General features: G+C 39.9%; 1 protein-coding gene across 1 annotated transcript in view; it reads left to right on the top strand.

The window, feature by feature from the left end:
- NKAIN2 (sodium/potassium transporting ATPase interacting 2) overlaps positions 1–25,693 on the top strand; it is a 577,016-nt gene that overhangs the window by 534,773 nt on the left and 16,550 nt on the right. Inside the window, exon 5 of the mRNA XM_086632102.1 lies at positions 23,546–23,606. Coding sequence (XP_086488228.1) covers positions 23,546–23,606 — 61 coding nt within the window. The remainder of the gene's footprint in view (positions 1–23,545; positions 23,607–25,693) is intronic.

Genomic DNA, 25,693 nt, shown 5'->3' with positions numbered 1-25,693 from the left:
AGAGTTTAGTACAGTGGTTGCCAGTCTTTTTCTTAGACTATCCGTAAGTTCCTACTATTGCTTCACTAGGAGATTTCTCCAGGCTCCTCCCGTTGGCTTTCCTTTCCACCTCATTTTTGGACACAGCGCGCTACCTTCAGGACAGTCAGCACTGGACCTGGATGGTGGATAGGTAAAGATATACAGAGCATAATCCATCTCAACCTTTCTCTGCTTGGCTTCTGCATCCCATTAACAAATCATTAATGGGGGGGTCTGGGTGGAGGACAGCAGATCAAGGGGGGACAAAGACAACCGAGGGGATCCATAGGGTGGACGTGAGGAGAGATCACTTTCAAGACAGATTATACACCATGGCTGTACTTGAACACAATCTTTCTTGAGTTGAAGAGACAGAAGTAGCACTGAAGGGTTAGGGAAGATCAGGGCAAGAGATGAAAATGAATGGAGCATAATCCAATTTGCAGCACTGCCTTTTCCTTCCCATACTGCCCTTTGACCTGTAGTGCTGCCTTGCATTAAAGAAAATATAAAGAAAAGCACTGGCAGTCACAAAAGGGACAGACCTGCTACTACCACCTCTCCATACTTTCATGTTGTCAAACCTCACTAGTTAACACACCTGGTCTAGAAGAAAATATTGCCTTTCTGCTGAAGACAACATGGAGTAGGAAGCAGAAAGGTTTAGAGCTGCTAAGGGAAAATGAGACAAGTATCTGGGCTGGAACTAATGGAGGGAAGAGGAGATCTCACTTTTTAAAGGAATATGTTGTCACTCACCAGGATCTGCACAGAGCAGCTTACCCATCATCACAGGGAGGGGATAGTTCTCGGGGATATTAGGAGATGGGTTGAAGCTCGGTACCACTTGCAATTGTACTGAATGAATCTAGAGCAAATCCTACAGGAACTAGTGCCGGTGGTGCAAAACCTAGAGTCCCAGGCTCTTGGTGCATGCCACAGCCACCAGCTGCAGTCCTGACAACCCCCAAAGACCACCAGCTAACAGGGAGTAAGACACCATAACATCTCTCTCTCCTTTCCCTCCCTGTGGCTAGTAAACTCCCACCTGAGCTAGAAGACATATAGAGAACAAGTGTAAGGTTATTTTCTGGACTAAATTAGTCATTACTGTATTTGGGTTAGTTTCTGAAGGGAAAAAAATCATCTTCCTCAGTGTTCAAAATGAGAGTCTTGAAAGGAAAAGTGCTCACTTTTGAGGGCGGTGCTAGGAAAAAGCTTTCAAGAGTACAGGCGTGGGACACGGGTCCCATGCTAAAGAGAAGAGGTGATGATGCTGCAGCGTAGCTAGAAAAGGAAATGACATTTTGGCAATCGGATTCAGTGTGCACCATATGCACTTAAAAGACGTCATGGCCTTCTTCCCTGGTATTCACACACACACACACACACACACAAAAAGCTGCCACACGGCCCATTTATTTTAAAGCGCTGCTGCAGTTTAGCACTGATTCCAACTCCAGTGGAGCAATGCTAAGTAATAGATTGGTAGTTTTAAAGGCACTACATGGGAAATATGTCCAAGGGTTTATGTATATAACTCCTCTGTACTGCTCTGAGCATTTCAACCCTAATGGCTCTTATTCACTAAACTGTTTGTTTGGGTTTTGTGCAGCACAGACATTCAAAAACCCAACACTGCTAGCATGTTTATCAAGTAGGGTGGCCAGATGTTCAGAAACACCAGCAAAGACTGAGGTTAAATATCTCCCTCAGGGGTTCCTCTTCTGAAAATATTTTATGGCTGAGGGTTATTCTGGAGAGTATTGAACTGCCTTTTTCTGTTGCCTTCCTGCAACATCACACAAAGCACAGGGAAACAGGCGGAATGACAAACAGGGAAAACGAATGATCAAGAAAGGGCAGTTCTTTACATTACAGAAGCATCTTATCATTTATGTTAATATAAAAGACTAGAACCAGAAACAGGAGATAAATACTTATAGTTTAACATACAATATCATGTTATAATGTAAACTGTCTCTTAGCCTTAATGCTTAATTGAGTTATGATGTTTAGTTGAATGAGCTTCAGCCTAAGTTACAAAAAGATTAAGACAGCTAATGTGAATAAACACAAATTTCTTCAGATGTCCTATTAAAAAAACAGGGAAAAAAAAGAAACACAGAAGGACTTTCCGGAATTGGAAATTTTGTTTTGTTTCAGGGTTTTTTGGTAGCTAGTTATGTATTTTCTGTCTTCACATATGTTCCTTATATATGTCTGTACTCCTACTCTATGATTATTCACATTTTCACCATCGGGTATAGGGTGATCATTTTGGTGTGGCATAGACTTTCTGGCTGAGAGAAGTTTCAGCCATGGTGAGGTAGCTGTCCATTAAGAAACGTCCTCCCTCTTGTTTTACCTTTAAAATGTTTCCAAAATTATTTTACTAAAAAAGAGATTTCTTTCTTTCTTTTTTTTTTTTTTTAAGCTTGTGCTTTGGGGTTTCTTCCAAGAACACATTTGCAGTCATAATTAAGAAATGTGTTAAACCTTCTGTCAATTAGCCTAATTGATGTAAAAACCTGATTGGGTCCTGAGAGAAATGAATTTCCCCAGCTGAACCTTATCAAAGAACAGCTTAGTGCTAAATAAGGAAGAAACCAAAACATGCAAGACTGCCAGAAAAAAAAAAAACAACAAACTTGTGATATTTTGAGATAAGGTGAAAGAAAAATTTCTGTGTGCTGATTGCTGTGTAGGTGTTTTAAAAATAAGTCAAGTGTTTTTAAAATGCTTTCCTTTTAGTGCATAGGCCTAATAAAAAGCCTTTAAAAATAAAAGTAGAAATGAGGAAGAGATGCCTATGAGATAAAAGATTTATCAGGAAATAATATCAGAATGTGGAAAGAATGGGAACTGTAAAAAGACAGTTGTTAGCAGGCCAGAAAAGTGACTTGCTTTTTTGTTTCTCTTTTTTTTCTGGAAATGCCTATTACAGAACACAGGGAATACAGAGTGGATAGGGGGTGTGATGACAGAGGCTTTAGCCTTATGATGTTGTCAGCAGAACTATATGTACACTGGTAAAAGCACAGGTCACCGTGAGCATGTGAAGCTCGAACTTGAATGAGAAAAAACTGCTGCAAACTGAGTTGTGCGTGTGTGTGCTGGAAAACTCTTAGTCAAATAAGCAGCTGAACTGCCAAAGTATTTCTGAAATATTCCAAGTTTCCCTTAAGAAGACCTTTTTTTTTCCTTCAGGTCTGATGAATTAAATATTGGCTGAGAGCCAGGTACTAATGAGTTTCAATTTTGCTGATAGAAGAGTTTTATTTGTACCTGAAATTACACAGAAATTCAGTCTCTGAGTTAGGATTAGTGCCTGTGTTCTTAAATTCTGCTCAGAGTACGAGGACACAGTGACCTCCTGGTAAAACATCTCACTGTATCTCCCATTCCGCACTTGAAAAGGGAGGTAATAAGTTACCTGCTACTCTGTTATAACCTTGCTGTAAATTCCTTGGCTTATGTGGAGGGAAAAAGAGAAATTCACTGGAATTACTTATTTTTGTTGTCTTGAATGTCTATGTGCAAAAGACAGTTCAGAATCATCAACTCAGATGAAGAGCTGGACAAGTGGTGCTACATGCAGACCAGCTTTTACTGAGCAAGTTTTACTGTATTTAACCAAGATCTCAAAAATGGTTCAAGAAGTCGCTGTATTATTTTGTGTGCTCTGATTTCTGTGTACTCTTTCACTGCCATAAAACACCTATGTCACATCCATTTACATTTTTCCCATAGTGAGGACAGAAAGGTTAAGCAGACACAGCAGGAAACATTCTTTTTGATGCTAGTGAGCTTTCCTCGACCCTGTGTTTTAATATTTCATTAACTGGTTACTAAACTGAAGCTGGACATAAAGCCTAGATGACGTTAATGCTCAATGTTGTTGCACCATGATATTGGAGCCTTTAAAGAGTGATGATTAGATGCTGTCAGGCTGTGTCTCCCATAACATCTTTTTCACCACAGTTAGTCTGAAGAGGAAAATACATTCCCTGTATGTAGAAACTCATAAATTGTAAGAAGCAGGGAGAATGAAGAAACAAGTACGACCTGTCTGCACAAAAACCTCTCCTCCCTCATATGCATGTGCACACACACACATGCATGTATCCTTTGCAGAGAAATATTTTAAAATATCTAGCAAGTACTTTCATTATTTTTTCATCCTCTATTGAAAGGTGGTAGTGGGGAGGAAGGGAAGAGATGTCTGGAAGGAAGTCTTAGCATTCCTGGACAAAGAAGTGGAGGAAAGAAACACTATGATTTTTAAGGAGCACCCTGTATTTTATGCACCGTACAAACAGCTCACAGAGTAAGATGAATGCAGATGCTGGAGACCTAACTTTCAATTGAGAGAGGGGGTATGTCCCCACACAGATGCAAGGAAGATCTTAAATATGGTCAGTGGAAAAATGTGAAGGGAAACTAGGTTCTTCATCTGTTTGACTGGTTCCAGTTGTGCCACAATTGCTTGGACTAGTTCGTATTAATATTCAGGAGACTGTTAACCTCAGAAAGGCTGTCTATGGGAAGTAAATACTACTTTAAGCATGGAGATTTGCAGAATAATAAAAATTATTCTAACAATCTGTGCTTCGATTATGTTGGCAACCCTTTGGATCATAGATGTTGAAAGGCTTAAAAAGTGAGCGTACTCAAAGAGCACATCTGTGGTCATAATAAGAGAAGGACAGAGAAAGAGAGCAAGCACTGGACTCCTGATAAACTACATTACTTATTTTCCAGTTTACGCCCTTCTTCCGTTCTGAGTACTCCCACAAGCATTTTCTATGACAGTACATGCACACATTTCTGGAGATAGCTCCTTTCAGTGACCTCTCCCAAAAGGCAGGATGGATAAGACAGCACCATGTTTAGCTACTTCAAGCTTACACAGTTTCCCAGTGTTATCCCCAGGTGTTTTGACCCCTCAAGCACCCCCTCATACCTTCCTGCTACATCCAAGAAACATGACACAATCTTCAGTTTTGTGTCCAGGAGTAGTTTGCTGTTAAAGTCAAGACAAAACCAAGGGAACGTCTCAACTCAAGACATCAATATCAAACAAGAATGTTTTCTGCCGTCTTTCCTCTGCCTTGCCACCTTCACTATAAGAAAAACTTGGATGAATGATACAAAACAGCCATTTTATGGTACAGCAACAGTATACTAGAAGGCAAAACCTCGCTCTGTTGGGCTGTGACACAGCCCTCACTGTTTCAGACACTTTGAACTGAAAAAACAGGCAGAAAAGATGCCTTTACCTCAGAGTTTTAAGTCTTACCACGTAGGACTCATAGGAGTCTCAGTTAAGCGCTATGCAGCGTGCGCACAGCCCCTGCACTCTAGCTGGAGCTGCACCGAAGCGATGCAGACAACAGCCAGTCTACACAATTTGGCCTTGAAGCCAGAGATTGGCCCTTGGCCCTTTCCTATTTAGCAACATAGCCATAGCCAGAGTATCTTTCCCTGCACTGTTAATTACCCAGGTCCCAAGAATGTACTCTATTTTATGAAGATAAAATATCTCCAGTTCTTTAGGTAGCGCGATGCCTCTGCCTCATTAGTGTGGCCGTATTCCATGAGACACTTGATTTATGTCACTGTACAACTTTCTGTCATTGCTATCTCTACAGTTCACTTCTTTTAATATGTTTCATGAAGGCTACTTGCCGATGAGGGAGGGCTCCACCAGCGGTGTGCTGCCCCAGTGTACTCGTAGCCTTCAGTCTCTGCACCTGATCATTTCGTAAGAGCAGATGTCTGGCACCGTGGTTATATGGTGATCGGTGGAGAGGAGCTGTGTTTGCCTCAGGCAACCTCCTGCCAGCGGTACAAGGCTTATTTTGAAATTTTGTCCCTCTGCACACTTCATAGTAATCCACGGCCCCCTGTAGAATAGAGAAGTCAGGAATATTATGTTCCGTAAAAAATGAAAAATTAAAAGAAAAGGAAGAAGTGAAAGGAGGAGTCAAGGTGACATGTTCCCTCTCTCTCTTCTCTTTGCCCTACTCCCAAGTGTTCTTTACCTTCTTTAAATCCTCTTCATTTTGTTTCAGGCGTATAATTTAAGATATTATATTCTTCCTTTTTGGAGATTTCGATGCAATTCCTGACGTAAGGGTTGAAGCTTTTGAAGTGTGCCGTCTTTCCCCATATTTCTATATTAAATATTAAATGGTTACTCCTCTCCTGGGATTTCTTGGATTTAATTCAGCTCTTATATAAGTAGCAATGCAAATTACATACCTAGTGAATTAGGTGTAGTAATAATGGTGTAATATGCACTGTGCTACTTATTACTGAATGTGCAAATCAAAGTTAATTTACTCAGGAATACAATACTTTTACAATAGTAAAAGAAATCATAATACAGCTGAAGGTAATTGTACTCTGCTGTACCTAAGCGAGCTAGATACTAATTACAAATGCTTTACTATCACTGCAAGTTTCTCTGCTATTCTTCCACTAAAGCAAAATGTTCTTTTTTCCCCATTTGCAGAATTAATTTCTTTCAGAAATACTACTATATACTAAAATTGTTTCATAGCAATATTGCATGCACCATATTAGAGTCACAAATCATGAAGCCAGAAGAAAATACTGCAATTATCTAGTTTGACCTCCTGCATAACACAGGGCATAGAGATTCCCTGAATTAATTCCTGCCTGAAGTACAGTTAAAAATACATTTAATCTTGATCCTAAAATGTCCTATGATGGAAAGCTCACCACAATTCTTGTTAAAATTTATCTTCCACTGTCCTGTCATTAGCAGCATTTTGCTCCTTGTTTTTACAATTTTTAATTAAATTTAATCTCCTTTGCTTAGGTAACCTGCTTAATCTCCTCCCTACTTTGTTAACTTGTTATATTCCTCATCCTCTAATCGTTCTCACAATTCTCTGAAACTTCTCCATTATTTTCAAAATCCTTTTTGGTGTGTGGACATAGAAAAATATTTTGAAAACTAGTATGAATAGCACCACTGTCAAATACAGACAAAATGTAACATTCTCATTTAGACTCACAGTTCCCATTTAAATAAACACAGAGTATATTACCTGTTTACCTGCTGTGTTAAACTGGGAATCCACGTTGAGCTAATTATGCTCTCCAAACCACAGGTCTGGAGTCACTACCGCACAGGCACCACATCTGTGAGCTGGGCTTTCCTGCCTCTCTGTGTTTAAACACTTTATTTGCTTGTACTTGGAATAACAAGAGGTCCAGATTGCTCTGAAGGAGTGTCAGTCATCTAGTCTTTGCATATTCTAAATTCAGTTGATTTTTAAGACTGTTGTAGGCATATAGAAACTCTGAACCTCCTACTTTGTTCTGCTAGAGTAGGATTATCCTCAAATCACGAGGTTTCAGTTATCTAAAATTTAGTATCTAGCTAAAGCTAGACAGCAATGAAGCTTCTTTCCCAACCATGGAAAAAACAGACACTTCTAGAGAGATTCATCGCAACCTAACTTAGATAATTCAGGGGCCTGAAATAGGTGGGAGGATTTATTCTCTCTATAGGTACCTGTCTCTCACCAGTGACTACACAGGAATGCTAGACAACATTTGTTTTTGCATTCCTGGGGAAAAAGGGGAGATAACTATAATTATCGTCAATTATGTTCATGATTCTGGAGGTGAAAATTTCAGAAACTGCTAGAACAATGTTGAGCAAGTGAAACTTGAGGGCAAAACTGAGATCTGAGTTTCTATCACGTCCATTCCCCTGTGTCACACAGAATGAAGCAACAAGCAATACTTGTCTGTTAAAAGAAGCATCAGTACATTGGTATTCCATTAACCCCTCACTAAGCAAAGACAGTGTAACTGGAAAGTATTTCAAAGTTAGTATGCGTATCACAGTCATTGCATTCAAACAACATGTTACGTTAAGGTTAGCCGTAAAAACTGCTGCTAATTCAGCGTTACAGCTTACTATACTATACACATCTTCCCGTGTGTGATATAGTGGTTGACTGTGGGAAGAATGGAGTTGATGGAAATAGCACAAGAATTCAGTAGATAGATGGTTAATGTAAACTATATGACCACAATTTTTGCTGCTTGATAGCAGGAAACAGAGTAGTTGACCTATGGGAGACAAAAGATATTCTATTAGAATATAGAACCTCCTCACGATAACATCTGTCAAAAACAATGTCAGTGCAAAGAAGCCATAGATAATGAAAGCATGCAAAAGGGTGCATGTGAACGATGCAAATGATGACCCTAAACTGATTGAAAAAAATATTGTTATCAGGGAAGAACCTCAGTAGTGAAAGACTGTGCCTGACTGAGGCAGCAGCAAGGACAATGAAGACAGCTGCACTGCTTAGTGGGCTCAATAAGACCTCAAGATCAAGTAAATCAATATGAGAATGAAGAAAAAAAGATGCCATCATCAGGTCCTTCATACTTGGTACACGAAGGTAATGACCTAAAAAGAAAGCTAAAAGGGATTTGGAACGATATCTCCTAAGGAACACAAAAGAGTGTTAGGATGACTCGTGTCAGGTTCAAATCAGACAGGTGGGAACTCATTATTCAGATTCTGTGCTGAAGTTGCATGAGATAGCTTGACCAAATGGAATGGTCAGAATGAGAAACGAAAGGATCTCAAAGCAGGCTTTTGTGCTAAATGCCCTCCTCCAAATAAAATAGATATCTTCCCAAATCATGCAATTAACATCTCACTGAATAGAATCATAGAATCATAGAATGGTTAGGGTTGGAAGGGACCTCAAAGATCATCTAGTTCCAATACCCGTAGGGCTTCACATTTGTATGCTACCCAGTTGTATAAAGCCTTCCTTCATGGCTAGATTGCTGCATGCTGAAGATCAGAGTGAAATTCAGAGATAAACACCTGCTAATCAGACACATATTAAGCACAAAGTCTAACACCTTGTCATGGAGTTAGGCCTTTGGTGGCAATTTCGAAGACTTTTCATGAGAAACTTGTGAATACCCAGGCTTTCTGGGCATATAATCAACCACCAGCTTCTACAAATTTGTGCTTTCATTGCAGAGGAACGGCAGGCATCTCAAAATGTGAATAAAGGACTTGAAAGCTGTGAAAGATTTCTGCTCTCATGTGCCCAGAATGAGCTCAGAACTAAGCACACACTTACCTCCTCCTTCCTAATGTCCTGGTTTCCACAAAAAAAAAAAAAAAAAAAATCTGGGCACATGTGCTAAGAAGAAGCCATGCTTGTCCCAACCAGGTCCCCAGTCATTCAGGTGAAGGGACCAAGACCATCAGACTACAGAGTTTTAGCCAAATTGGTCATTTAGACACAACCTGTACCACTTTTGAAAATTGGATGTTTCTGCCCTAACGAATTTCAGGTTTGAAGTTTGTTGGTATTTTGAACTATAATTTTAACCTGTTACTTCCATATTATTAATGTATCTAATCTGCTTCTGTTCGTTGCGAAACAGAGAGCTGCTGATTGGGCCTGTGTCAACTCTGGTTTGTAGAAATCCAAGCAAAGGACCTATTCTATTTGGATAGCACATTCATATGTCAAACCTTGCAAATTGTACCTTTTATCTCTAATAAGGCCTGCTGCCACTCCAGTCCCTGTTCACTAAATGTTTGGATGCTTTCATTAGTCTTGGCATAAAATGTTGGGTTTTTTCAGTCTCTGTTTGCTTTTCCTCCATTTTCTACAACTCTGAATTTATTCTGTGATGTCTCTGGCCTTCCACTGGACTTGCATACCTAATATGTTATACCTTGTACGTTTCCATGTTCATGCTGCAGACTTGTGTTACTGCAGATTGATGATTTATTGCACATTAATACTGTGTCATACATTTTCCAAGAGCTATGTATCTCCTTGAGCATTCAAAAGATAGTCTTGGTGTTTTACTGCACTGAAGATGAGTGAAAAACCAAACAAATCTATGAGTTTATGAAAATGTAACAAGAACCTTCACAAAGATATGTTGGTTTATTTTAAATCTGAGATCAAGCAATATATTAATGCATATCTTCAGAATTGCAGTAACCTTCCCAGTGATGTGCATGGCATTTAACAAAGTAATAAAGCATAATAGGGATGTAATTATTAAAAGACAATTGTTTTCCTCCATAGTGAAGGGTTCCAGAATCTTTTTACCTGATTAGCTAGGATTATTAAGAAATGTTACAAACTGACATTTTCTTGAGTTTGTCTGTGTGGACAAAATACAACTATCACTTTGCATTCACTGCTATCAAATAGGATAAAATAAATGCCTAAAGTGATATGATATTTATAAAAGCTAAAATTTTGTCAAAAGCTCTCAAATACCACTTAAAAAACTCACTCACGCTTCCCTACCTAAAGGTCCTCAATGAGCTCCTAAGTCCCTTGGTCAATTTAGAAATGAGGCTTCTATGTCAGGTTCACTTCACACAAAATATTTGTCCACTCTGCACAATATTTTTCTCTTATGTAGGTGTAAGTGTGGAAGAACTTGCTAAGCTTTCTGTCTAAATCACAAAGCAGAATTTGATAAAATGGATTGCTAGTTTCCTGCAAATACATGGCCTATAGGAGTAATCACTTTTCACAGTGATTCGTAACAGCAGGACATACATATTTTTGCTTCAGTTATCATCTCTGGCACCTTGTCACTGTGGAAGGCAGAAGTCCAAAGTAGCGGGTAAGGGCTGTTCGTGAGCTCAAAGCAAGGTTTTTCCACAAAGCATCATCAAATGTTTGTCAGATTCTGTCTTCACTCCCCCTAACGGACAACTATTTCCATATTTACCTGGCAATGCAAAGGTATTTAAGAATTATAATTTTTGGATATGTTATATTTCAGATGATTAAGGAAAGGTTTGGTTTGGAATTTTTTTACTATTTATTTGTTAACTTCACAAATTATCATGCAAAAGGCATGATCCATGGTGCTCCAGATGTGACATACACAATGGCACAGGGAAAGATGAGTATGCTGAGGTTTGCCAGCTGATGAAGGCACCTAGTTTTCTCCGTTCTGTAGAGTAGCCTGGTTTCAGAAATAAATATCCTCACTCAATAATGTTATAATTCCCTAGCTATTGACCTGATAATCACATAATCATTCCAAATAACTAACTGAACCTCCTAACCCATGAGTTTTGATGAAGCAGAATTTCTTTATGCTGTACCAAACTACGCATCTAGATAATGGGTGTCCAAACTGTGATATCACTTGTGTATCAGTCGATGATTTAAGGTGTCCATGATTAAAGGATAAGTAACAGACAGCTATTAAACAGTATGGACACACCTCCTAATTCCCAGTGTTCTCTTGTTCACGTTAGATGAATATACTCTACCATTAGGGCGTCAGTGAAAAATGAAGCGCAGGTGGGCATGCCTGCGTGCATCCAAGCAACAGGCCTCTTTTTTCATTTGTGCTAGAAACAATTCCTTTCCCTCTGGCAACACACTTTATGCCTTCAGGTACTGTTTCGTTTTTCTCCAAGCAGTTCTCCTGTGCGTTATACTGCAATTAATGGTTTTCATCTTCTTTTGGAACATTCCTAGTAGATATCACTTTGTTAGCTGCTGGCTAGCATCATGTAGCTGGATATTTCAAAATGGGCTAAATCACAGACAGAATTCCAGACAAAACCTCTTGAATTGGAAACATGATCAAAACTGACCTGTGACAACAGATTTTTTGTTCCTTCTTCTGAGAAGTCTAACTCAATCACTGCACGTATTTTCCCTAGAACTCTTATAACTCTTTCATTAGCTTTTAAAGGTATCAGCAGAACTTTGCCCACTTACATGAGATATATAAGAAACCAAGGGAAAAATATCTCATTAAATATGACATAGTTTGGCTTTACACTGTCTTTAGTATTGTTATTCAGCTGCACAGCTCAGCTGTCTTCAAAGATGGCTGTGCAATTTCGACCTCATCACACAGTGTCTTATCGCATTCCCTCATGTCTCATCAGTTAAATTATCCTCCCTTCCCTTTATTCTGCCAAGGCAATAGAACCAGGTGAAATAAGGTCACACTTCTCAATTTTGGCACTGAACTGGTGATGTAGAAGAACCAAACATCTAAGAATTATTTCTTCTCTGACCCTCAGTAGGATATAACATTTTCTTTCATTTTTCAAAAATTTAGTGCATCTGTTCAAGTCAATAACACCAAATCTCTATCTACCAAAGATTCTCTGCCAGAGCTAAGTCTGAGAATCACAGGAAAAATGGTACTATAAACAGCTGGAATACAAAAATTAAATATAAACAGTATTAGAAATAAAGCATTAACACATTGCTGTTATTCTTCACAGAGTACTCTAATATAATGGATTAATAACAATGTAGAATAGAATATATAGCTGTAGCACTTTTCATCAAAAATCTCAAACCAAAAGTCATAATGATGACTGGAACCTTACAGTGCCCTGGTGCAACAGGCACTATTATCTCCATTTTACAAATTTTGTAAGAAAGAAAAAGAGAAAAAAAAACCAATAAGCTTGATTGCATTGTTTTGAAGCTCATGTTAGGGAACACTATAGCTCTGCATGAGAGAAGTAGGAGTTTCTGGAGGCAAGGAGAAAGGCAAAGAGTTTTCAGGGACAAAGAAGCAACACAGCTGCTGTACCAGCATGATGGCTACTGTGTGTGCTGCTGCCAGAGCAGAAGGACAAGGCCATGGCTTTTTCTCTCACTTCGTGCAGTCAATTGCCAGTGTGGGGGCTGGATGGAGATTGTCCTTCTCTGCTGGTGCAGAAGCTTCCCCTCACCTCTCCTGCAGGGGCCAAAGCATCCCAATCTGCCACTGGATGGGTTGCCCTGAGTGGCTTTTGCCTAGAAAAGGTGACAGAGCTGCAGCCTTCACCACATGTGGGTTAAAAATTCACAAACCTCACATTTTTCAGGAAGACTAACATGTCAAAGTACTGCTGTCACTTGTGCTCTTCCTACCAAAGCAGCTTCAGCATCAGCATGTTAAATAGCCTCTTACTGAGACCTAGGGAAGAAATGTGTGCTGGCTGCTGAGAGCCACACAGAGCTTCAGAGCTTCAAGCTGACGATCACTGCTTTAGAGGATAACGAGAGACGTGCCCAGTTCAGATGAAACATTTGGTTTTAAATGGGCATCTGATGTCTGTCGATGGCAGAGGTCTAATTTAGACTTCCTTGATCACTGTGGCTGGCATACTCCCAGGTACTGCATTATATTAACAAGGTTCATAAACTGTCAGATATAACTCATCCACTTAACTCTCTGCAATGAGGCACAGACTCCGAGGACACGGCCTTTCCGAGAATGTTCTCTCTTTATAATTCGTCATTCTCCTCAAATGTCTTATGTGATATGATGTTACTGGAATCTTCAGCTAAAAGGATCGAGTTTATTTGGTCACACATAGTGCAGAATTTATTCATACATATTCTGCCACCCGGGGCGGTGACTGAGACCTTTGCTATCAAGCTATTTCCATTCAGATCAAGGAGATCGCTATTTTTCATGCTGAATAAACAGGGGATTGATCCCCTGCCCTTCAGCAGAAGGGCTGTAAGGGGAAAAAGTGCCTTTGGCCATGGAATTCAAACTGTCCTTCTGCTTGGAGGGTCTAGAGGGTAATCTCTCTTCGTACTAGCCTAGGCTGTGTGGTGTGATATTTCTTTAAATGTTCCAGTGGTTCTCCTTTTGCAGGAAAGGTTTCGCAAAGAGCTTTGGCATCTGCTTTTTGAAGCCTGCTTAGCTGGTTTTGCTGAATGGAAAAGGTAGCACTGAAACATAGCTTTTTATTATAGATTACAAAGGTGGAAAAAGCCTGCAGTAGGCTAATGCTGAGAAGAAAAATAGCGTTGAAACATGAGCTGAGTTCAGTTACTTTAAACATTAGATGCCACAGGAAGAAGCTTTATTGACCTTGAAACCCCCTGACACTTGATGCTGTTGTATTGTGCATCTAGAGCAAAATGTTTGTGCTAAGCAATGCATTTGCTTGATTTATGGATCCTAGGGAGATGCAGTGATGTGGAGCACCCCATGCAGACTTCTTTGTATTTTCACTGATACCTCTCTTTCCTTACTCCAGAGCATGAGGCTTGAGGGAGCTATTTGGTTAGGATGAGTTCACTCTTCCTCATCTTTCTTGCATGCATTGCCAGAGAGAGAGGCTATCCTGTCAGATATCCCACATTCCCATCTTGTGCATGGGCACAGACAGCCAGCGAGCACAGGCAAAGCCTCCTTCTGACTTAGTCACCTTCCTGGTTGCTGACAGCACTGTCAAATACATCTTTCTATTCCTCTGATGTTCGTCCACAAATCCCACTTGACTTCTGAATTACTATTACTGCATTTTAATAATCAATGAATGTTCAGGTTTTATCACTTACGGCCCTATTCATCCAGATCATACCATCTAGAGGTTTTCCTATGAATGCCTTATTTGGCATATTTGTTTAATAAACTTGACTGTTCAGGTTGCTGAAAAGCTGCTTCAGCTGAGCTGTGCACTTTGCATACAGCACATCAATCTGCCTTGTCAACACCACTATCACCAGCCATCATAGGAGCCCTTTGATCAGAGCATTATTAGGCTGTTACACCATGACCACCACCATGAAGCCAGTGCAGTGCCAAAGCTGTCATGTACCGTGAAGCTTCCTGACCCTACGACTGCCATCAGAGCCTTCAAATAAACAGCAATTCATCACGGGAAAAACAAATAGCATCACAGGGAAAGTCAGTTGTTACCAGAGAGTCTCTCTCACCTCTGATGAAATGTACTGGCTCTTGCCATTTATGTGACAGCATTGCTCTAAGTTAATCTAACATGTAGTGATGGAAAAAAGCAAATTACCTGTGCTTCCTTTCTGAACTTTTTCTCAAACAGTTTTCATGGTTGGCCACAATTCTGAGAAACTGGCAGACACAACAACATATTACTCTCTTTCTCATCCTCTACTCACTCTCCTCTGAACGCTTCTGTTTCCCGGATCCGAGGGCCCTGTGTTCACACTCACATCATCAAGGTTCACTTGCCATATGGGTGCCTCAACATGGAAGGATGGGTTTTCACTGAACAGAAGCACTCATATGTGTTTGTTTATCAGGAATTCAGAGTTCTCTTGTACCATCAAAATATTTCCCCCTATATAATCTGCACAAACTTCAAATATGCATTTTCTTTTCCTACTGCCCCTCAAAAGAGTGAGTAGCATTGATAATCGACTGTTTCATCTAATGCAGTTCGATTTAAAATGCTAGGCATTCATTTGGTGGGCTGTGAACAGTCTGTGGCTTTCTTAGATCTGCAGCATAAAGAACCAATTTTTCTTATCCTAATCCTAGGCTGTCTGGAAAAAGTGACATACAGTTAGACATAATTATAAGAAAAGTTACTGCTGCCAAAGGCAGTAAGATACCAAAGCCAGATGATTAAACCATTCCAAAGCATTCCCAGAAGACAAGGGGGGGGAAAGTCCAAAGTTTTTTGCGTAGAAGTTTTCTTGCTATAAAACATTCAGAGCAAAGCCCACATACAGACACATACACCCTTTTGCTTTAATAATCCATTCCTATTATTACCAGAATGACCAGGGTGCTGCGTATTTTAAAGCCTTTTACTTTGGGGTTTTTTGTTTCAACTTCATTCTTTTTTTTGCTGTTTTGCTGTTGCCGAGTGGATAGAGGCAGCTGGCCTTGTTTTAAAAATAAATGGGGTGATTTTTCCCAATCTACACAGCTCTAATGGCTAAATCCCTTCGATGTGAACAGCAGTCACTGTACACTGTTGACCCCTGTACAACCAGAGCTCTGTTCTAACAGTGACAAGTTGAGTATCAGAGCTATGCCACAAGGCAAAACACAACAATAGGCTTTTCCATTCTCAGGGCTTCCTATAGCCTCAGTTTGAATGGAATTAACTAAAACATGTAATCAAATATGTTTTTTAACCCTCATCAAGCAAAAAAATATAAAGCTGAGACAATTCTACACAAGCAGAAAAGCAAAAATTAAAAGTCCTCTAGTTTTAACAGGGTGTTTTTGCAGCACTAATGCCTTCAACTTGAACTGAGCAATGCACACTTGAGCTGCACCCAATATCTCCAAAATGTAGCTGATGGAGAATTTCCTTCTGGCTTCCCAGTCTTATCATTATTCTAAACTGTGATCAGGAGATCAACACAGATCAGCCTGCTGTGGCCTCCCCTCTGCCACTTGAGACATAGAATCATAGAATCATAGAATCATAGAATGATTAGGGTTGGCAGGGACCTTAAAGATCATCTAGTTCCAATCCCCCTGCCATGGACAGGGAAACCCTCCACTAGATCAGGTTGCTCAAAGCCTCATCCAACCTGGCCTTGAACACTTCCAGGGATGGGACATCCACAGCTTCTCTGGGCAACCTATTCCACTGCCTCACCACCCTCAATGTAAAAAATTTCTTCCTTATATCTAATCTAAATCTACCCTCTTCCAGTTTAAATCCATTGCCCCTTGTCCTATCACTATACACCCTTGTAAAAAGTCCCTTTCCAGTTTTCCTACAGGGCCCCTTTAGGTACTGGAAGGCTATTGAAAAGTCTACCCAGAGCCTTCTCTTCTCCAGGCTGAACAGTCCCAATTCTCTCAGCCTGTCTTCATAGCAGAGGTGTTCCAGTCCTCGGATCATCTTTGTGGCCCTCCTCTGGACTCGCTCTTACAGCTCCATGTTCTTTTTGTGTTGGGGACCTCACAGCTGAACGCAGTATTCCAGGTGGAGTCTCACGAGAGCAGAGTAGAGGGGCAGAATCACTTCCCTCGACCTGCTGGCCACGCTTCTTTTGATGCAGCCCAGGATACAGTTGGCTTTCTGGTCTGCAAGCGCACATTGCCGGCTCATGCTGAGCTTCTCATCAACCAGCACCCCCAAGTCTTTTTCCTCAGGGCTGCTCTCAATCCATTCTCCACCCAGCCTGTACTTGTGCTTGGGATTGCCCCAACCCACATGCAGGACCTTGCACTAGACCTTGTTGAACTTCATCAAGTCTGCATAGGCCCACCTCTCCAGCCTGTCAAGACCCCTCTGGACGGCATCTTTTCCCTCCAGCGTGTTGACCACATCACACAGCTTGGTGTCATCAGCAAACTTGCTGAGGGTGCACTCAATCCCACTGTTTATGTCCTGCCTGCTTCAGCTTTCTGAGGGAATCCAGCAGAATCCCAGATGGGGCATTTCACCCATAGGAGCAGGAATGTAAAGTTCAGTACCAAACCTGAATCTACAAGATGCTCCATAGTTAAGTTAACATGGAGGTCGGCAATAAGAGACCCTTAGTTCCATCTCGTACAAGCTGGTAGCTTGGACTTTCTTTTCTTTAGCTGTGAGATGAAATCATGGCAAAGCACCAAATATGGTGTGGTTATGAAAAGCATAAATCACACTGAAATATCTAGGAAGAGGGAAGATTTGTGGAAAGTTTTAGGTCAGATTTGCAGAAAAGTCTTGCTAAACTTTCAGGAAATTTGGGTCAAGCCGAGTGTCTGTAATACAGCTTCAAAACAGGTAAGTATCTCTTGCTTTCTACCCTTGTTAAAGGTTTGCACAGCTCTTATCTGACAAGCCACAGTGCTGTGATTTTCAGTGCCCCTGTGGTCTCTTCAATTCGTCAGGTGCAAAAGCTTGCCAGGGAAGATGCGTAGGGAACGGCCGCCCTGAACAAGACAGAACCGCTCTCAAGCACCCAGCAGCATTTCAAACGAAAGCATTCTAGCTGGTCTTCACAGTGATCTTCAAATGGTTATACAAAAAGGAAATCTCCAGAAAATTGAATAGTCCACTGAGAAATAAAGAAAGACTTTATGCTAAGCACCTTCTAGACAGCTGATATAAAAAAGATTATGATGCACTAGCTGAAATAAATGCAATTTTTATCACACTTCTATTTTCCAGTGTGTCTAGATTTATCTATCTGTATTTATGATTCATGTTTTTACTGTACCTGCTTAAAAAAAAATCAAAAACCTCTGAGGCAGCTTTCAGCTTAAGGAAAGAGAAATAATTTGGCAACTGCATAGGTTAAGAAATTACAGTTTGGTTTTGGTTTGGTTTTATATTTCATGATTGCCCACTAGATATTGTTGTAGACATGGCAATTTAACGCTGATTTAACTAATTCTTTAGTAATTATTTGATTACAAATAATAAAGCTACTTGGCCATACTAATGAATTATTCTTTCCAAACAGCACATAGGTAGTTAAGTCTGTAGAATAATGGCTGCAAGGCCACACAGCCTACATTCCACATCAGGAATCTAGCCTGATATCAATAGTTTTCCAGTGCTCCTTTTATGATGAAAGATAGTTAAACCTGGAGGAATGACAGAGTTCCCGTAACGTTAAATGTAAGCACAAAAAAAAGCCTACATCAACAGAGTAGTTTCCATAGAACATAGCTTGAGTTTTATAGAAACTCCGGCAATGATATTCACTCGCTGACACAGCACTGCTGCGGGCAGTGAAACCCGTTTTTGAAGGGTTTTTGCAGGGGGCAGCTTTAGAACCCCCATGACACTGACTTAATTCTACAGCTATTGAGAGAAAGGTCTCGGTCTCACCTTTTCTGCTAAATAATGAGTATGATTTTTCTGAGAATCAATACCCGGGAAGCTTTCTAGATAGTAATTCTCCAGTTCTTCCGTTGCTCATAATGCATATACATCTCTCCAGCCTCCAAAAATCCATTTTAAAGAAACACCATTCATTAAATGCACAGCATTACAATGCCTTCGTATGTGCAGCCCTCTGTAAGCCTAAGAAACATGATTAAATTGCACATGGGTAGACATGTAACATCTCTACTGTGCAATATAAAGTTCCCAGGGCCAAATTAACCTCCATGTAATTCTGTATTATTATTGCTTGAACTAGCCCATTTTTTCCTAAGGTCTTAAAACCACCGTGTTTGTAGATTCCTGTAAAAACTTAATAATGCAAAGTAAACACACAAACCTCAGCTGTTTCAGAAGATGCTATAGCATCTTTTCACAGGAAAACACAATGGTTTTGTGTTTTTGAAGTCTAAAGTCCGTTTCTCCTGACAAAGATCAATTATAGAATAAAACACGCTCATTCAGTGAAGCCAAGACCATGTACTATTTCCATAACCCTTAACTCATTCATCTTCATCTTGAGCCTTTTCCTTATCACCTTATCCCACTCAGGCCTTAACCACTTTTAGTTTTTGTTTCTTCCTTGCTCTCATTCTTTTGTTGCAGGTGTCCGGCTTAATAAAGATAACTCCTAATAATTATCTATATAGATATTGCTTTAAAAGAGGGAAGAGTGGGTGCCTTGACCAGAAGTGATGGGTTTTCACATAATAGCCTTTTCCCCAAATCTGGTGCTATTTGCAGTACATGAAAACATTCATCTCCATAAAAGAAGTGAGAAAAAATAACAAGACAGGATTTTGATCAATACCGATTCTGATTAAGTTTGATCACGGCACTTGACATTTTGAGCAAGTCTGGAAGAACACTCACAGAAAACTCAGGATCTGCTAAGAGTCTCTAGCAGTGTAACGGGACATTGCTGACTCGGGTAGGGAATATCCTGTCAACTTTTTTGTTTACCTTGTATGGCTATAATAAGAAAATCAGATGCACTAACTTAATTCCATAATTAATCTCATTGCCAAACCTTCAGCAGTGCTGTTACATTGCTGATTTATTTAGGCTTTTGCTTGCCTTTGTTTTATCAAGGTGTTCATAGTTTAAAAAAAAGCTAAAAATATTTTAAAAGTATTTGAGATCATTGTATATAAAAATGGTCATTAGGTGCGAGTAACACCCAGGGAGCTGGTGCAGGGATGGGCAGTGTGTGATTTTTAGAAAGAGCAGAGTTCATTTATACTCTTATATGGACATATCAGGGCAAGTTGTAAAGAGCAGATTTTCTCAAGCTGCAGAAAATGAGGTTCATAAAAACATACATGCACTAATCACTGTATATATAAATAAACAGGAGTGTTGTTAACAGTTCCTTCTCCTCTGGAGGCCTGTACTATAGCATTAAAATGTGAATGGGACAGATGTAAACATCTAATCTGGATGGGTCTGGGATCCAGATTTGATCTTCTGTTCATTGCACTTATTTCTTTTTATCACTACATGGTTTATAAAAGAAAGCTTGGTTAATAATTTTTTTTTAAAAAAAAAAGCAAAGCGGTAAGAGATTCAAGCTGTCTTTCCTAGTTTTAAACCGATTTTCTGAGGCAGTCAAGCTCCTTCTCTTCTTCATCTCTGAGGACTCATTCCTTTCTTTCTCGCATAAGACAAAAATCTCCCTGAGATACTGAATCAGGAAGACTCTGCTCTGTGTAATTCTCATACTGCACTCAGCACTGCTGTGTTTGAGGGCTTCCCGGAATATATTAAGCGATGTGACTAACCTCTATCATTTTGGATTGGGTTTTTTTCTCTCATCTTCTTCTCCAGGGAGAGGAGTGTGTTCAGTGGAGTGTTTTGTTTGGAATTTATTTTATTTATTTTGTGCTGTACATAAGTACGTCACAGTGTGTTTTTCTTAGAGAAACAAGGTCAAACAAATGCATCTTGCACTATAACAAAAGTGATAAGTTTTGTTGAATGCCCTTCATCCGTGCGGAAATTCATTAACAATTTTAGCTGACTGGTCTCCAAGAAATCTCTGCTCTGTGCATAGATGAGCTGTACCCTTCCTACAGGAGATCTGAGTCCACCAAGGAGGAGGGATGTTCCTGGTCTCCAGCCCAGAAGTCTCTGTAGTCACCGTGGGCTCAGTCCTTTAAGCATCCTCAAAACAAAACCTGCTACTTTCTGTTCGGAATCTCACCTCTCAGGGAATGCCCTTTACTGCTGATGCAATTAGAAGATAAATCTTGAATGGCTATCACTGAATCAGAATTGATAAATTGCTTGTTTAAAAAATGAGAAGAAAAAAAACAAACAAACCTAATGTGATGTTCAAATTAAAACAAAATCATTATGTGTACCAAGAAAAGGGTTAGATAAATGTGGGAGAAGAGGAGTTTTGTTTTATGAACTCTGACTATGTCATGGGAAACAAACTTCCATTTGTATTTAGAACAAAACAATTTCTAGCTTTGAGGCACTCTTTTAATCAGCAAGCTCATCTGATGAAATGCTGTAGGATTTACTTATATATCAAAGGAGTTCCCTAGACATTTAAGGGATGCAACTGAATACAATTAAAAGATCAGTTGTAAGCACAGTTTGTGAAATAGTTTGTTTACTGGGCTTTGTGAGAGAAGTTTAGTTAATAGCATGTGAACTTGTGATGTTTTAGCAGATAGTAAAGTATTAAACTGCATTGCAAGAAAAGCTTTACCACTACGGTCACCTACTAGAGATGCAACTATTCAGCTATCTTGGATCTCATGGTCTGTAAAAAGAGAACAGATGAACTATTAAGCCAAGGTTCACATCCTAGAATGGAACCATTTATGAATGACCTTTCTCGGCCTAATTCTTTGCTGAATTAAATCTCATGTAATGTCATTGAAGTCAATGGGGTTATATAGGGCTTAAGTCAGTGGAGCAAATTAGGCCTCTGTCTTGAAGCCAAGAAACCAAAGGAAAGAGTGATCCAATAAAACAGAGATGAAATGCTGATACTAGGTGAGTGCCACTGTTCTTGGTGCAGAGCATTCTTTATGTCCAGAGGTGAATATTTCATCCTTCACAGGTGGAAAATCTTCCCAGCAGTACTACGAGGCAGATTTATAATAAATGACAAAATTAATGATTTAGTTCTGTTGTAATGCAGCTTCTGGGCTCCCAATAGGAACTCGAGTTGCTAGCAGACAACATCTATGCTGGCTGCAATGTGATCTCCATTCAAGTCTTGATCTCTTTAGAAAAATGTCGGGGCTGGCATTTTTTTTTCCCTTTAGCCATCTTTCACCTATACAGATGTTAGAAGATAGAATTCATAGGTATGGCAAGCTTTCTATGCAGAAAACTGACAGAAATACCAGGAAGATCTGTGTAAGAGTTGGAGTAAAGTAGGCACAGTCACTGCCTCTGGTATGAAGGCACTATGAAACAGAATGGATTTGTTTGTATTTCATGTTTACAGGTAATATTAAGGGCTCTAAGAACCAGGAATATTGCAGTGACTGAAGGCGTGCCTTGGATCCATGAAAAAAATCCATCTGCACTAACCAACGTGCACAACAACACAAGATCTCTCAGATTTCACCCTTTTTACTGTCTGACCCACCGATTACTCTTCCTGAAATTAAGAACATCATCTCCCTCAGCTGGAGATTATGAGTTTTGCACCACACACACAGAGAGCTCAGTCCTGGCTGAAGCCTTTAGCATTTTTATTATCCACTTAAGGATTCCCAAAGTCTACAGTTGGATTTGCAGCTCATGAAAAGATCTCTGTGAGGTGACCTGTACAGAATAACACATTTCGACAGCACAGCTCACTTTTCACTACAAAGAGATCAAACAACCTGAATTCTTTTGACGTCCTACTATGCAAACTTCAGTGACAAGCTGAAGGATGAAAAACAGTTTTTTGGCAACCAGTAGAGAAAACTCTCCAGACCTAGATGTAAGAGAAGCCGTGTAAAGAATGTGACATGTGGCACAAACTGCTGCTCTAGTATTTGTTCTGTTGTTTCTGGTGTAACTTCTCAGCAATGACAAAACTTGGTGGAGGGGCTAGCAGAGGACTCACATGATGCTTGACCCATGGCATGTGTGATATTGGCCGTTTATACCCTTTTTTTATTTTTTCAGGTGATACTGTAAGATAGGCAATCTGCCGTGGTACTAGGGAACCTCTGAAGATTTTCATTTTCTTTAAATCGTGTTGCTTCTGTTTACAGTTCACTTCTGGGCATGATCTGAGGAGAGGAATGAAGGGAACAGGATACAAATTTGTCAGGTGCAGCATGAGACGCTGCTGTAAAGACATCCAGACCTACCCAAAGTGCTAGATATGTCTTGAGGCTTGGGGGCAATTGCAGATATGGGAACAAATCCCACTCATTCACAGCCCCGATTTCAAGTGATAAAATATCACTATAAAGCTGTTTTGCAAGTGCACTGAATTCATTCTTGGTTTAGCTGGCAAGACTCTGCTAAAAAGAGTTCTGCTAGAGGGTCATGTTTTGTTGGGTAACAGATCTGATTTTGACAGAAATATTCACATTTTCAATGTCTGAAAGTCCACCCATCCAACCACTCATTTGGTTTTGTGCTTTTCAATAATTAAAAATAAACCAATCTGGTAACAAAAAATTCTTGATCAATTTTTGGAAGTTTTATTGAAGGGTGCAAGAAAGATGCAAAATTCCCCTGATGATTTCCAATTAAAATTACCAAACTGTTGTGAAGAATTGTCATTACTTCATCAAACACAGTCTGGTTAATTTTGTTATTTCTATTTCTGTTGTTGCTTTTCTAAAACCAACTCTTGTTTTTCTGTTATATTTGCTTTACACCTAACACTATTACATTTTGTTTCAGCTGGCGGGCTTCATCTATGCCTGTTATGTTGTGAAATGTATTACTGAAGAAGAGGACAGCTGTAAGTACTAAAGCTTTATTACATAAAAAATGAATTCTTTTTCTTTTTAAATCACCCCTCCAGTATGCTGGCTCTTGCTGACTTCAACCTAAATGTCTTCTTATACTGTAGCCAGACCATGCTTTCTGTCCATCCTTCTTGATCTAAAATTTGCAAATGCCTGAAAGACAAAGGAGTCATGAAATGCAGCTTAAAAAATACATACTCCTTTCTTCTGAAAAGGTCATTGCAATCTTTTTTCCTCACTGCTTAGCTTAAGACATAAAATAAAAATTAAAAAAAAAAAAGAAATAAAAAATAAAAAGGCAAAACTCCCAATTGCCAAATACAAGCTTGGGTTTTTTTCCCCAGATTGTTATTAACTACCTTCACAGTAATTGGTTACCACTGAGGATATAGCTCTTCTGTGTTGACTCGTGTGTTGGCTTGTAAAAGCACTTCTGGCAAAAAAAAAGCTTTAGATCATTGCAGGACCTTCATTTATGAGAGGTGAAACTGCAGAGCTCCTCTTTGTTCCTGTTGCTCCCAGGGTACAATTACAAGGAGCGAAATGATTTCATCTAGATGTATGTTTGTGTTTCTTCTGCTTATTTGTATCAATAGAAGCCTGTTGAGCAGAATTTGCTCTTATTACATGCTATGGAGTCAAGCCATTTCATTTTTTTTCCTACTCTAACCTTGATTTTTTAACAAGGGCCACTGCAGCATTTCAGTACATCTTGGGATTCATACTAAAGCACTTTAGAAACAAGTATCAGAACCTCATGTAACTTTGATAAAATATACATGAATCCTAGAGAGAGCTCTGCAACAGGAAGCTAAAGGGGGTTTATTTGATTGAGAGCACTGCTAGGGCTGGTGGGGGCTCCTTTGTGTGTTCTCCTGCATAGAAAATAGCTGCAACCATGTAATCTGTTGGCCATACAGTGCTACTGTGAGCCGTCAAGGGGAGGTTTAGTGCCGAAATCAAACCAGACCAGAGAGATCTCCAACTATGCTTGTTTCAGCCGTCTTTGTGTTTCTGTGGAGGTGAGGTAGAAGGAGTTTGGGATAGGTGTGTGGCGCAAGGGTATGCTAGACATAGGTCTTGTCTTTTCAGGGAAGGACCTAGTCATAACGCTTTCTCCTACTCTCCTGTTAAGTGCATTCACTGTCCGCAGAGCAGGTGACGAGTGATTCCTTACCCCACCAAATGAAATCCCTGTTAATATCATTCTGCCCTCTCCTCTAAGAGCTTAAATCTTTTTTTCATTCTTCTATCATGCTTTAGGGCATGATATAAGTAAGAATTGAGGAAGGGACTTGTGAATTGGCTCACCAAATAAGCACAGAAGTCAGAGAATGTTTGAGAGATTTCTCCTGTGGTCTGTAAAGTGGCATTCCTGGCAGCAAAGCACCACAGCCAATATGATATTTTTTTCTGCTCACTGTGGCAGGAGCTCCCTGTTGTTCAGAAGCCACAGATCATCACACTTCTTTGAACTTTTTCTTGCCATCATCTTGCCTATTTTGAGGCTTTTATTGCTTTGCTAGTACACCTCAGCCAGGCCTCCTCTTCCAGCCAAAGAGCCATCTTACCCATTTGTGAGCATCTCTCTGAGGTACTGAAGCAAATCTCCAGCCAGCGCAAGGAAGCCGGTGCAAGGCCCAGTGCCACAGCTTCACCTCTGGTGAGGTCTGGAAGCGTGGCTGGAAAAAAAGGGAAAAAGAACTTCTGTGGCTGAGTTGTCCAAACACTGTAATAATGCTCAAATTAGATTTGGCCCTTCAAGGTATCATAACATTAAAGCAGGTTTAATTTCTACTGAGACGCTGCTTTTAGCAGAGAGTAAGAAAGATTCTAGCCCCCTCTCTTCTCAGACATCCACTGTGACGTGCACCAAATGCTTGCTGTGACAGCCAGGGTCTGCAGTCTGTACAGATGCCCTCTACTCAGGTTTAATTTTAGATTCTTTTATTTTCATTTAGACATGTTTTCTCACCTTTTCCCTCCCTTTTGGCAACACATGCATCTATCACGCTCCTCTGAGAAGCAATATATCCCTTGTGAATGTCATGCTATTTAATATTTTTGCTCCAGAGGAAGA

The sequence above is a fragment of the Tauraco erythrolophus genome, chromosome 2, assembly GCF_009769465.1.
Source record: "Tauraco erythrolophus isolate bTauEry1 chromosome 2, bTauEry1.pri, whole genome shotgun sequence".
Classification (NCBI taxonomy): Eukaryota; Metazoa; Chordata; class Aves; order Musophagiformes; family Musophagidae; genus Tauraco; species Tauraco erythrolophus.
Note: the sequence above shows the minus strand (reverse complement) of the source record. Positions and strands in the feature narration are given on the sequence as shown.